Source organism: Chiloscyllium plagiosum, chromosome 42 (genome assembly GCF_004010195.1).
Source record: "Chiloscyllium plagiosum isolate BGI_BamShark_2017 chromosome 42, ASM401019v2, whole genome shotgun sequence".
In the NCBI taxonomy this organism is placed as follows: domain Eukaryota; kingdom Metazoa; phylum Chordata; class Chondrichthyes; order Orectolobiformes; family Hemiscylliidae; genus Chiloscyllium; species Chiloscyllium plagiosum.
The window spans coordinates 7218241-7232429 of NC_057751.1; the positions used below are offsets into that span (position 1 = coordinate 7218241).

Genomic DNA, 14189 nt, shown 5'->3' on the forward strand with positions numbered 1-14189 from the left:
TCACCTCTAACACTTGACATGGAGTGACAAAAGAAAAAATTAAGGTCCATGAGCATAAGCTTGGTGCAAGATGTAGGTTTTAACAAAATTCTTGAAGGAGAATAGTGAGGTGGAGATGCAGCGGTGGAAACACTATGAAGCTCAGGCAGTGAATTTCACAGTCTAGACCCTGGGCAGCTGAAAGCCCGGTCGCCACTGATGAGGCAATGAAAATCAAAGGGGTGAGAATTGGGAGGAGCTCAGGCAGGTTCAAGTTGCCAGATCTCACCTCTGTGTTATTTTCTCCATTTGCTTCCCCAGAGCAATTGCAACACACCTTCCATGTGCTGCCAAACTACCTGAATGTAGGGACATAAAGTAGGGGGCAGAACAAATAATATATGATGCTTTGTGATTTGCACTCCAGGCAACAAGTACCCCATTGCTCTTGCTTCACTCATCAACTCAGGGTGGCACAACCTCTGTAATATTTCTGTGTACTTGCACAGAAATAGCAACAGGAGAGAGAAAAAAGAAAAGCCTTGATGTCAAGACTTATTCATGTACATCATCAACACCAGAGGAAGAAACAGGCAACAATTCAGAGCTGGCATTTTTTTTTATTAAATTCAACTTACTGAGAATCCTCATTTTATTCCAAGTAGCTTTGCATAAATAGGCAATTTATTAGGGCTGCCACATCAGGGAAAAAAGCAAATTCCATTAAAAATAAATTATTTCCTGTGGGTTTAAAAAAAAAAGTAATCTACACTATCAACTTTTAAATATATATTTATAAAATTAAGTCACTTAATTTGATACACTTGTTTTAGCCACATGCAACGAGCTTAGAAAATTCTCTCTGTGGGACAGAAGCTTGTGATACTTCACTGAATGCCAAACTTAACTTTTCACTACATTTCTCTTCTTTCTTGTGGCCTGAAATATCACAGGATCTGACAGAAGAATTTTTAGATCACTTTAAAAGATGCCAACAATCTGATTTGCTTACAAGGTCGACAGAAATCACTTGAGATCCCATCCACATCTCTGATACTCTACGTCCATCCCTTTTACAATCTGCACAGTCTGGTGTATCATACAGACTTGAGATGGAGTGCTTTCTCCTGTCCAACAAATGCCATGAGAACATTGTTGAGTTTTCAAGTTCTCCCAGCCTTCAGACAGAAACTGTGCATCCTACAATCAGAGGAATCGTGTCCTGCCAAGCCATGGTGTCATACTTGCACAGGAACTTTCAAGCATGGTACTGCTCGGGACTGTGGCCTCTGGCAGAGATTTTCTGAGAGGAGTTTGAAATATCAGATAGACAAGCAGTGAGATTAAAGAACGTAATGCCAGTTAAAAATGAGCGTAGATATTCAGTCCATGTTTAAAAAGAAACCAGTGGGACCAGCTCTATGGGGGCTGGATTCCAGCTCAGCATTTTGCCATCTCTCAGTGTGGTGATGTCCCCAAAACGGATGATATCGAGTGCCAATTCCATGAGGCCTGAAGTGAAAACAGTCCATCTCAGTGCACACCTGCTCGAATCTCTGCAAATCACCATTTTAGTCACTCCCAGAATCCTCATAACCTGCCTGGAGTTCTTCCTGGTCATCGTCTCGCTCAGGATAGTTCAGAATCCGGCGGTTTGCTTGGATCAGATATTGCTGCTGTCTGAAGTAAACTTTTAGGGCCCCTTTGATGGCAATGAAGGCAATCCCGCCCTGATCAGAGGGGGGGGGGGGGAGAGAGAGAGAGAGAGAGACAGAGACAGAAAGTCAATCTTGATGCACAGCAAGATAGTTGCAAAGTGCTATGGATCCACAAAGCTGCTTCTCATAATGTTCAGCCTGACTCTCCTTGTTTCATAAGGCCATTCATCTATACAGCAGCAATTGGAATTTCACAATTCAGCAGAGAGCCATTTGTGCATTGGACGACTCTCTGAATGATCTCTCCGCATCCCATTATGCTGGCTTTCCCCACAGTTTTACTGTTTTCCCTTTTTTGTTGAATATTTTTCCACAGCACCTTAATATTTGGATTCTGCATTCTGTTACTGTCACTGATTCAGCAATTCAAGTCCTGACAATTTTCATCCAATCTCATCTTTCATTGTTGTATCGATAACCTCCCAATTAACAAGCCGCTCTTCAGTGAAAATTGTTCGCGTGCCCCTTTGTGTCCCTCATCAAAAACAACTTCCGGATTCCCTTCACCCCAATTCAAAATTCTTTGGTTGAAACCATCCTTTATCTTTGAGAATGTTTGAGCCCATGCAACATTAGTTTTCTCGCATTTGTTAAGAAAGAAACCCTTGACACAAGGATACAGAAATTCTTGAGAACTATTGATCTGTCTAACAGGTTTCACTTGGAATTATCCTCAAATCAACCTCAGATGAATTTACAGTGGTTCAGACTGAACATAAAATCTTGATTTTTCTGATTTTCTTTTCCCGTCCATGCATTGGCTCTGAATGCAACACAAGCCACTTGACCACAAACCTCTGATCTTGCCCCAAGTAGGCCTTTTGTGAGGAATTAACTATGACCATCAGCAGGATATTTGGCGCTGGGGAAATTACAAGCGATCCTAAGCTATGACATACCTGTTCCCTTTTGAGGAGACAGGAGACTATTGCAATGGGATTACACTCCAAGAGGTATAGAAATCTAACTGCCATTATCCAAAGGCTTAGCTGACAATATACCTGCTGACTTACACAGCCGCCCAAGAGAGATTACAACCAATGCAGAGTAGTTGGAAGGCATAATTTTGAATTGAGAAGAGAAAGATTGAGAAGGGATCCGAGGGGCAACTTTTTCACAAAAAAGGTGTTTCATAAACCAGAGAAAATGGTAGATGCAGGTACAGTTTCAAAATGTAAAAGACATTTGGATAGGGACATGAATGAGGAACATTCAGAAGGATATGGGCCAAATGGGACTAGTTTAGTTTGAGAAACTTGGTCAGCATGTTTCTGTGCTGTATGACTCATTAACAGGCTGATATTAAAATCTGCACAGTATGAAACTATATTCTCTCAACTTGAAAGGATATCACTGAAATGTATGAAGATTGTAAAGAGCTTGACAGGACAGGTTGTGAGAGGTTGGTTCATCCAGGTGGAAAAGGTTGTATAGGCCTTTGAGAAGAGCTTTCCACATTGACTGGGCATGAATTCTTCTATTAGACAACAAAGAAGCTGAGAGGTGAATGATGGCTCATCTACTTTTAGTGGTGCTGGATGAGGAAAGAATGGTAGACAGTAAGTGAAGGAACCAGGTATTCCCCTTCCATCAATACCATGAGGTCACTGGAATGGAAAATCCAGTGTGCTTCGCATTCAGCATCAGCTTAGGCAACATACTCAAGGTGGGCTTGAATGATGCATTCCTACAATAAAAGATACTACCCAAGTGACTTCTGTTTGCACTGAGAAAATGCAAAGCCTTAAAGTCAACCTCACTCAAGCTGACTAGTTAAAGCACTGGACGTTCCAGAACGACCAAAGACCAATGGTGCAAATGAAATCGAGTCCCGGCACAAGTCAGCGCATTTGGGAGAGCAAGGGAGAAAAATCGAGGGACGTGGTACATATACTCACCAAGATGGTTCGCTGGAGGTTGGAGTGAACACCACTGAATATCAGCTTGCCAACCATGCTGGAGATTGTGGGGAACACAAGGGCACCACACAAGATGCGGGAGACAGACATGTGGTCACTCTGATAGCTAGTCTCAGCTGGTACACGAGGAACGGGGCATCCAAAACCTGCACAATGTTCAAACGTCAACACAACCTGAATAACACATGAAATGAAGGAGCTGCACATACATCCAGTCAAACTGCTACTGCAGGGATGACTTCATTGTTCATTTCTCAAAGCAACTTGAAACAACTAAAAAATGACCTCTATCAGGTCCTGGCAGCATCGGTGGAGATAAAAACTGTGTCAAGGTTTGAACTTCAGTGACGCTTATTTCAGACATTAACTTTGTTTTCTCCTTACAGATGCTGTCAGCCCTGCTGAATTTCTCCAGCAATTTCTCTTTTTGCTTCAGATCTCTGGCATCCACAGTTCTTCATTTTATCTATCTATCAGGTCTTCTCCAGCATTTGGCGATCCATCATTTTGAGCAGTGCTGCTCAAACAAGAGAGAAGATGGACAATTTCAGCAAAAACTGGATATACAATGTGATTAGAAAGTGTCAAATGCAATTAAGAAACAGGGGTGATGGTGAGAAAAATGCAATGAGAACAAGAGACTGAAAGATTGAACAGTGTATGAGATCAATCAAAATACCGCGTGGTAAAAAAAACAGACAGTGAAACGAGACGGAGTTGTCTGAAACATCCCAAGGTTCTTCACAGAAGCACTGGCAAACACAATTTGCCCAAGGCCACTTAAGGAGATCAAAAAACGTCTGGAATAAAGAGGTCAATTTTAAGGAGGTTCGCAAAGGAGGAAGGAAAGGTTAGCAAAGCATAAAGAGTACATGAAAGCTGACAGCAGAGGCAGCAGTCGGCACTACCATCAATTGATTAAAATTTGAGGTCAAGCAACCAGGATTAGATCAATGCAGAGATATTGGAGGGGTGCACAACTGAAGGTACAAATATGAACATCTGACATACACCAGCCAAAACATTTTAATGCTAAATACATGATTAGAATGAACATTTTTCCATCCATGAGAAAGGAGTAACTAAAATAACCATGGTTGGAAGTTTGCTCGCTGAGTTGGCAGGTTCGTTTTCAGATGTTTTGTCATCATGCTAGGTAACATCATCAGTGAGCCTCCGGTGAGGTGCTGGTGTTGTGTCCCACTCTCCATTTATGTGTCTTCGTCTCTTAAGGTGGGTGACATCATTTTTGTTTTTTTTGTCAGAGGTTGGTAAATGGGGTCCAATTCGATGTATTTACTGATGATGACAAAACAAACCTGCCAGCTCAGCGAGCAAACTTGCAACCTGAACCTCAACCTGAGCTACAATTCTTCTTAAAAAAAATTAAATAACCATCTCAAATCTCTTGGCTTCCTGTCTATAGTGACAATTCAGTGATTAGTGATTAATGGGACCAGCCTGGAGTCTCACCTGGGAAAATGTTACTTAGAACTTGCAGCTTGCTGGAGTATTTGCGCCACATGCGAAGCACAAAGTCCTCCCACCTGATCATCTTGGCCAGAATAAGCATCACAGGAATGGTAGGAAGCCCCATCAGCAGGAACAGTGGGTCTGCCCGCTCCATTAAGTCCAAACCTTTCTTATGTCCAACAACCTACAGAGAGATCAAGACAGATCAAGTTACAGTGTTCTCCAAAACCCATCTGTTTGCGTCGAATTATATAGGATGTTTGGCGAAGAAACCAGAAATTCAGCCCAGGGACATCAGTCAAGCCTCCACTCATCTTTGCTCACTGAGATTCACCATCTATTCCCTTAAATGCTTACATAACATGCCCCCCCCCCACCCCAACAAATCTGAATTATTTGCTTAAACTATAATGTTGTGCGAGTTATGTTGTGTGAAAAGCACATATTTCTTTTGAACACTAGTCTCCAAAACCCAAAAAACTCATTGGCAAGATCAGTCCCTGGTTTCATGTGGCTGTCCCATGATGTGAGGTTCAGTAAATTGGGCTGATTTTCTTGTGAAATGACAATAACGAGAGGTGATCTACTGAAACAGAAATGATTCTCAAGGGGTTTGACAGGACAGACATCAAGGTCAGCAAAACTGAAGATAAGGGACAGTCTCTGCACAAGGGTCCAATCACTTAGGACTGACATGAGGAGAAATCATTTCATTAAAAACAGCTCTGAACTTCTGAAGTTCCTTAATGCAAAAGGGGTGGATGCTCCATTGTTGAAAACCTCTAAGGGCAGGATGGACACATTTTTGGTTATCAGGGAATCAAAGGGTTTGGGGAGTGAGTGGGAAAGTTGAAGCTGAAGAAGCTTCTCAAAGGCCATATGGTCAATCCTGTACATATTTAGTATGTTCTTGCACAAAGTAAATTGTTATGCTCACTGACATCCACTTAATGAAACCAACAGCCAAAGACAATGGAGTCTGCTGCTCTGCAAGACTCTCAAATACTTTGTTCTGTTTAATGCGATGTAATAACATGATAATCCGTAATTCGCTTTTCTCAATCTAGCAAGGAGTGCCAGCACTGATGAAGGGAATTTTCTGACTTCATCACCGAATGTAAGCACTTAAGAGCTCCCAGGCCACAAGCATCAGGGTTTGAGACATGGCCCAGCTCACCTCATATTGCTCCTTCTTCTCATGACAAATTACCCTGTTATTTAATTGAACTAAATTGACAATTTACTGCCATCTATTTTGTTGTGAGGCCTACCTCACAATTTTGAAATTTCCAAGTTTTGCTCCACTCAGTTACGTGATAGTGGAATTGTTCTCCCCTAAGGGTGAGGGTCAAGTGAAAGTCCCAGAGAATCTTACTGACTTCATTAATGAGTTCTCTATGAATCCAGCAGAATTGTGACCTGAGCAAGTCAATTCCATCGGTGAAATGGAAGTAACTGGCTGCTTCAGGAGTGTAACCAACCTATACAGGCAGGATGGGATATGCAGCTTTCTTGCTTCCAACTATGCTATGCGGTAAACAGCAAAACACACCTGTGAAGCTTGCCCACTGGAATCTGACCATAAACTGCTTGCACACAGTTGACGATGCAACATTCAAACCTTTTTCAAAATACAAGTAGAGCAGAAAACTGATATGCAATTACAAGACATGCAAACTACAATTGCAAACTGAATAGTTATATGATACTTCAACACCTCCAAGTGACAGAACTATCCAACGATAATTGTCACTGACTGTGTTTTTCCACAACTTAGGGTCACAGACTTGATCTGTTGTCCCTGTTGCAATATGGACCAGCTTGCTCACACAAGGGCTACCTTCAGCAAGTCACGGTCTGACTTAACAATTGAGACAAAGTGGCCAGTGAGTTAACAATTCTTGGCTCTGGAGAATAATCCACTTGATATGGGAAGGCCGACCTGCATGACAGTCACTGCTCCGTAAGTCACTGCCGACCAATAGACGGTCCCCACCACAATGCTGGCTGCTGCAAAGGGGCTGGCTTTGGACAGAATGCGGTCAACTTGATGCAAGGAGTAAACGACTGGACCTGAAGAATAAAATTACAAAAAACAACATGAAGACAAGTTATGCATAAAACTGCATCATACTCTGGTTTCTTTTCAGATATTAATCTGGTCATTAGGCTCCCAGTTTGGAAACTTTGCCGAGGCTTGAATAGCTCCTGGTGCTCGGTCAGGATCGAATAACTTTCCCTTCTTGTATTCATCTCTAGCTTATTCATACAACTGTGTTTGTTATCTTGTACTTTCTGGTACCTCCCCAGTCTCATTCTGCAAGCCGAAAGATACTTTCTGCCTTTGCACTTCATCTTGTTAAAGCGAGATTTAAGACTCAGCTTTTTAACCAAGTTTACCCCTATTAACATCTCCTCCTTTGGCTCACTGGCCAATGTCTTTGGACAATTCTTTAGGCATAAAGGATGAAGTAATGGTTAATTACCAAAATAGGAAGAAGAGTTCCTCCATTTCCTATTTTTGCCCGTCACGGTCAACAAATTCAGTGAGTACCAAGACTGACAGTTTCGATCAAACGTTTATGAACACAGTTTAGAGGTCATAGAGATGTACAGTATGGAGTCTTGAATCATTAAAAGATGAGGGCAGTAGACTGAATCACAATGATCCAGATGGAGACCTAATTGCTATCTTGAATTCTGTATGTATCAATTATGAGTGTTGTAATTCTTGTTCTGCAAAGTCGGTGCTAATACCAATGTAACCCTGTAAATTATAGGTAGTATAATTATAGTCGCTTAATGAACAAACTAAAGGGCTGATTAATGTTTAGTCGAAAGGACTTTTTTTGGAGATTGAATTTAAGGCATGGTATTGGACACATTCCAAGTCTTGGGCTCAGCTGGGAAGAATGGTTTCTTATGAAGTAGCTGAACATACATGACGCACTTCGGAAGGGTGAAAACCAGCTGATTAGTACATCGTGGTTGGAAAGTTTTTTTAATAAATTTAGCATTTTTCACGGGGGAGCTGAAGACAGAGAGAGGAGGTCAAAGTCTTGTACGCACCTAACTTTGGGAAGACTATCAGATATTCAGTGTTGCACTGTGGACAGGCCACTCGGCCTGTGCTGTTCCCCTTCTGCTTCTCATCCAGCCATCGTTGTAGGCATGCCTGGTGTATCCATTTTGTGGACCCTTTACATCGACATGGGCTTACCCATTCTGCAGAGCGGTCATCAAGGTCAGTGGCAAAGCATACCCAGCAGTTCCTGCCGAAAGCAATCAAGGACATTGCTATCAAACAAGAGGAAACATTGTATCTCTTTGACAGTAGCTCCATCTATCATCATGTCTTAAAGATAGGCATAAGCAAAGAAAAACAACATTTGGAAGACAAAAAGGATAACTTTGCCAACTCTAGGTGGGCATATCCCTGTAGGTTTCATTTTAAAACAATTGCAAACCCCACCCCCATTGAATCTTTCACCGATAACGTCCAAACACACAAGCTCAGGGTTAACCTGAAAGCTCATTGTCTCAAACCCCAATTCTCTCCTGCAGCATGTTGACCCTCAGGCTAAACTCATGAGATAGCACCCTGTGATGCTCTGGGACTTAAGTGTTAACTGCCCAAGAAATTAATCTTTTGTTCCTGGACACTCGCACATGGGCTGACAAAATAAACATGCAGGAGAGGGTTGGAGAGATGGGACTGCAGCAACAAAGAGTAAAGGTATGGGAATTACAGGAAGGAGTGGAGGGAATCTAAGAGTGACCAGAGATGGTTACAGAAGAGGGGACAGGGTCAAAGGAAGAGAGGGCAAGGAGAGGATGGGGATAAACTGATTAGAGGCGAAATGCTGGTGGAGGTGGTCTGGAAGAGGTGGAGTCATTAGGGTCACATAATGAGTAGTCACATCTGCTGGGTGGGGGGGGGGGGGGGGGGGGTGGAGAATGGGTGGTGAGTGCATGAAAATCAGACGGCGTATGGGTCAGGGAGGCAGGAGCATGAAGTTGGAGAGGATATGGAGCTGAACATCAGATGATAAGGTAATGAGGGTCAGTGGGATTCAAGGCCTGAGAATCAGAAGGAAACGAGGGGCATGGGCATGAGGATTAGAATGGTATGTGTGAAGTTCAGAGGGGTGGGGGGGCAGGAGAGAGAGAGAGATAGAGAGGGAGGTTTGTGCTCATTTGCCTGAGTCGACGCTGATTCCCAGCTGATCCCACCGCTGTGCCTTGGGATTTAAAGTTGCGATGAGACAAACTGTGACAACATGCTATAATTATTGAACAAGTCACAAAGTGAGACAATTGAAAGTATTTGTCCCTCAAACTGTTCGGCCTGTTTTTACACATGGATACCTTTCTTTTTCCAGAGGGACAACTTTAGGTTTTGCTCTTTGGTGAAAGCATAACTAGAAATCTTGGAGCGAAAAAAAAGCACTGCTGCAATAATAATATGACTTGTTTATAAGTGTCTGATCAACCATTTGTGAAAGATTCAGCCTGCTGTGGCAGCAGTGAGTCTTCGTTGGTTTCACAGGGGAGCAATGTTGAAAAGCACTACCTCTGCTCTGACAATAAGCCTGAAACAAGCAGCATTCCGGGCTGTTATGTTTTGTAAGAGGTGATTGGGCCAATAAGACATGCAGGTCAGTTCCTGTCTCTGTTTCGTAGCCTGGTCTCCGATCTTGTCTGTATCTTGGCCAGTAGACAGAGCCTTGTTGCGCCAGCACTATCTTATTGTCAGTATACATCAGCCATTGCACATTAAAGGAACCCACCCACTGTCACTTTCAACCCACTCAAAATTAAAGTGCGAACCTGGAATACATTGACCCTCACAAATTCCTGTCACACCACAAATCTGAAATTCCAATGCTGGAAAGGCAACGTTGATGGCCTGGCTTATACATGGTGGAAAGGAGAAGACCAGTCAAAGGACAAGGAGGTGGACAAATCTCTTCTGGAAAGGCAAGACTGAAGATGCAAAATGATTCCATGGGATTGGTTTCGTCATCAAAAAACAAATGAGTTGACCATCACAGTGAGGCCCCATTTGGGATAAACAAGACTCAGTCAACCATGACAGCTCATCTGAAGCCAGATCAGTGGTCATTGTGTACGGTCCAATGCTAGAAGCATCAGACATGGCCAAAGAGTATTTCTCAACAGGATCCATTATTGCCCTGTAACCCAAAGAAGATGAGGGACTCAAATCTCTGGAAATGTTTGGGTGGCAAGAATGAATGAGGAAAATGAATCTCAACTGAGTACCCCTCGATAACAAGTACCATTTCTTGTCAGAGAGACAAACAGAAGATTGCATGGTTAAGCTTTCACTTGAAACAAATTGACACCAGGTTGACTCTGTCATTGCCCGAGTGAGGGACCTCAACGATATCTGCATGATTCACGCCATGACAGGAGCTGCACTGACCATTGCCTAATATCTCCATCTGGCCCAAAAACATGATGTAGAGATGCTGGTGTTGGACTGGGGTGGACAAAGTTAAAAATCATACAACACTGGGTAGAGGTTCAACAGGTCTATTTGAAAGTGGAAACTTGGCCTAAAAACAGCAATGGCAGCAAAAACAGTGTTACCAGAACATGAATATCAATGGAGTCAATGACTCTACAAAGGCTCTACAAAGATTCCTGAAGAAGGGCTTATGCCCGAAACGTCGATTCTCCTGTTCCTTGGATGCTGCCTGACCTGCTGCGCTTTCCCAGCAACACATTTTCAGCTCTGATCTCCAGCATCTGCAGTCCTCACACTCTCCTCTACAAAACTGCCTATTCAGTGAGCACCTGTCACATGGAGACACTCAGCAAACAGGAATCACGGAATGTTCATAGGATCTGATCTGCCCTTCAACTCATCATGAACAGCACCTTTGAGGAGACACTTGGTTTCTCTCTGAAGAAAGATGAAGGTCCCTTTGAGTCAAATAACCAGGACATCCAGGAACTCCTAAAACTTAAGTGCAAGGGTTTCCTGCATTTGAGGGAACTAAATTAGGTTTACAGATGAATGACAGTTGAAGTCCAACATAAAACCCTTGGTGTAACAAGAGATCACAACTGGAAAATGTTCAGGAAATCTGACAACCTGCTGATAGCCGTGACATGTGTGGATGCTTCAGAAAACTCAAGATCATGTCAGGCCCAAGCACCAATGAACCTGGCCCGCTGGTCAGAAGGCAGTAAGCTCTTTTGGAAGGAACAGTTCGATCCCCTATTAAGTCTCAGTCCTGACCACAAACCATTGCATGCTTTTGCCATTATCTTGGCACAACCACAGAATGACCAAAGTTTGAAAAGATCCAAGAGCTGAGAATTAACAATGATTTTTATGCATTCAGAAACCATATTAAAGTATCAAACAGAAATGCTCTTTGCTCAAATACACAATCTCATCTCCTTCATCTGGAAAAAGTGGCACATCTCCAGGAAGTCACAATTGTAACCATCTTCAAAAAGGGATCAAGACTGGTTATGCTAACTTAATAGGGTCTTCTGTGCTGTTAGAATGGAAGCCAAGTCCAAGAAAAACACAGACAGCAACAGCAGCCTCAGCATCCTCTTGGAGTACACAAGCCCACAGATTCTTCCTGGTTGGCACAGTCTGTGTCAAATTTGGCTGCCTGCATTATTTCATCATTATATCCTGCCTGGTGAATGCCAACAGGAAGTGATTAGAAACGCATGGTGATCCTCATGAATGGATCCAATATGAGGCTTAGCAAGAGAGCTGCAATGAAGCAAAGCTGTGCCATTATAATAATGTTCCCAACACTCCAGACATGATACATGATGCTCCTTGTTGGAGAATAGAATCTCTAGAGGATTAGCAAAACCAGGTAAAAACAATGACTGCAGATGCTGGAAACCAGATTCTCGATCAGTGGTGCTGGAAGAGCACAGCAATTCAGGCAGCATCAGAGGACAGGCAAAATCGACGTTTCAGGGTCTCCGAGACACCCGCACCAATTAACCAAATCGCCCCGTGGCTCAACATTTCAACTCCCCCTCCCACTCTGCCGAGGATATGGAGGTGCTGGGCCTCCTCCACCGCCGCTCCCTCACCACCAGACGCATGGAGGAAGAACGCCTCATCTTCCGCCTCGGAACACTTCAACCCCAGGGCATCAATGTGGATTTCAACAGTTTCCTCATTTCCCCTTCCCCCACTTCATCCTAGTTTCTAACCTCCAGCAACACGATCCCCTGACTTGTCCAGACTTGTCCGACCTGCCCAGCTCCTTTTCCACCTGTCCACTCCACCCTCACCTATCACCTTCATCTCCTTCCCCACTGACCTATTGTACTCTATGCTACTCTATCCCCACCCTCACCCTCCTCTAGCTTATCTCTCCACGCTTCAGGCTCTCTGCCTTTATTCCTGATGAAGGGCTTTTGCCGGAAAGGTCGATTTTGCCTGTCCTCGGTAGCTGCCTGAATTGCTGTGCTCTTCCAGCACCACTGATCCAGATTAGCAAAACCAACCCACTCAAAGGTGGAAATCCAACTGATCATTGTACATTCAGAGAATGAGTCTGACACTAAGTATCCTGAAGACAAAGATTCTCTACAAGTGTGCACGAGCTGACAAACACTATTCCCAAAAATATCAAAATCTTTTATGAGCCAAACAAAAGACTACTCTCAGCGTGGGTAACAAACTGACAATGAAACTGAACATCGTCCCCAGTGTGTCAGTGCAATATCCGACCCTAGGACGGACAGAGGAATTGATAACCCTGCACAAACCCTGCACAAATGTCACATTCAACATGGCTGCACTGTTACCTACCCGCCTATATGTGCAATAGACAACACAAACTCTGGACAGCAAACGTTTCAAATCCCTGGAAAATCATCACTTAGCAATGCCACTGGAAATGAAAACGAAGGCTGGCACTCCAATGTCGATGCTCACTCTCGGGTCAACATACCCAGCTTCGAGTCAATGGTGACTGCCAGCCTGTGCTTTTCAAGGGGCACTTTGTCTGCACGTCTGACACATCACCCCACTGCCCCAAAACAAGCTTTCCCTGCTCTGAGCTTCATCACGGCAAGAGGTTACCGAGTGAAATGAAGGGATGGTGGAGGGAGGAAACCTTTCAAGGACATCCTCAAAGTCTGTTCCAACAAGAAATGCTGTTGGCCGGACAAGTGCCCATCCCCTACCCACAACAAAAGACCCCAGCAGAGTGCGGAGGATGAAAAGCCAGGTGGGAAGAGGGGGAGGAAGCGTGGATGCCCAATGCCTCACAACTACCCCACATGCCACCCCTACATCTGGCCATGAGGATCCTGGCTATCCTGAAAAGCAGCGAATGCTGAGGAAATTCAGGTTGGCGGGGGGGAGGGGGCAAGGGCATAGGACAGTAGTTGCTATCAGAGGGGAAGTTGACCCTCCTTCTGGTCTGTGTACCTGAGGGGGAGTGGATCAATAACCAAAAAAGTCATCCTGACTCATGAACAAGAGTCACACTGGACTGGAAAAGGTGAACTCTTGTCACTCTCTTCTCTCTCCAAGAAAGGGTGCCAGAGCTTTTCCAGCAATTTTACTTTTTTTCCCCCCCCCTTCTCCTCCTTAAATCAGAGTCATCCTCTGAGAGAGGAAGGAAGTAGGCGGGTTGGAGAATGGACCTTCAGAAAGGTTCTGGTTGGGGGGAGTGATGGTGTGGGAAGTGCTGAGGAAACCGCCCTCCTTTTTCCACTCACCGCTCCAGCCCACTGAAACCCTGTCCTGCTGCCATCGCCATCCTAGGACACTGTGCCCAAGGATCCGGGTCCAAATCCAGCCCCAGGCTTCGGGCCTTGGCTCGCTTCTTTCCAGCGCCCCGCCCCTCCAACCTTCCACGCAGCCGCGGCGGCTCGCAATCCGATTGGTCAATCCGACTTACCCCTTCTTTGCCAGCTGTCCAATCGGACGCCCGGCCTCGCACTAGACTCTCTGGTCATTGGTCGAGACGTCCCGACCAATCGGAAACCCACAAGCCGCTTTTTTTTCCCCTTCTCCCATCCCCGAGTGCTCATTGGCTGGGCCCTTCGCCAGTCGCCCCTCCTCCCTCCACCTGCC

The 14189-nt window shown here is 44.3% G+C and overlaps 1 protein-coding gene across 1 annotated transcript; it reads right to left on the reverse strand.

Moving 5' to 3' along the window:
- Positions 1 to 579: 579 nt before the first annotated feature.
- Positions 580 to 14061, reverse strand: LOC122543066 (E3 ubiquitin-protein ligase MARCHF5-like). Its single transcript, XM_043681277.1, has 6 exons — positions 13832 to 14061; positions 8159 to 8361; positions 7032 to 7162; positions 5090 to 5273; positions 3596 to 3762; positions 580 to 1709 (listed from the first exon to the last, which is right to left on the reverse strand). Exons 1-6 carry the CDS (start codon positions 13870 to 13872, stop codon positions 1551 to 1553), a joined length of 885 nt encoding a protein of 294 aa, XP_043537212.1. The 5' UTR covers positions 13873 to 14061; the 3' UTR covers positions 580 to 1550.
- Positions 14062 to 14189: the final 128 nt, after the last annotated feature.

Excerpts from the sequence above, each read along its gene's own strand:
- LOC122543066 (XM_043681277.1), bottom strand. The coding sequence starts at position 13,872 with ATGGCGATGGCAGCAGGACAGGGTTTCAGTGGGCTGGAGCG. Across the intron at positions 7,163-8,158 it reads GATAGTCTTCCCAAAGTTAG|GTCCAGTCGTTTACTCCTTG; the intron begins GTGCGTACAAGA and ends TTTATTCTTCAG. Across the intron at positions 1,710-3,595 it reads ACCTCCAGCGAACCATCTTG|GGCGGGATTGCCTTCATTGC; the intron begins GTGAGTATATGT and ends CCCTCTGATCAG.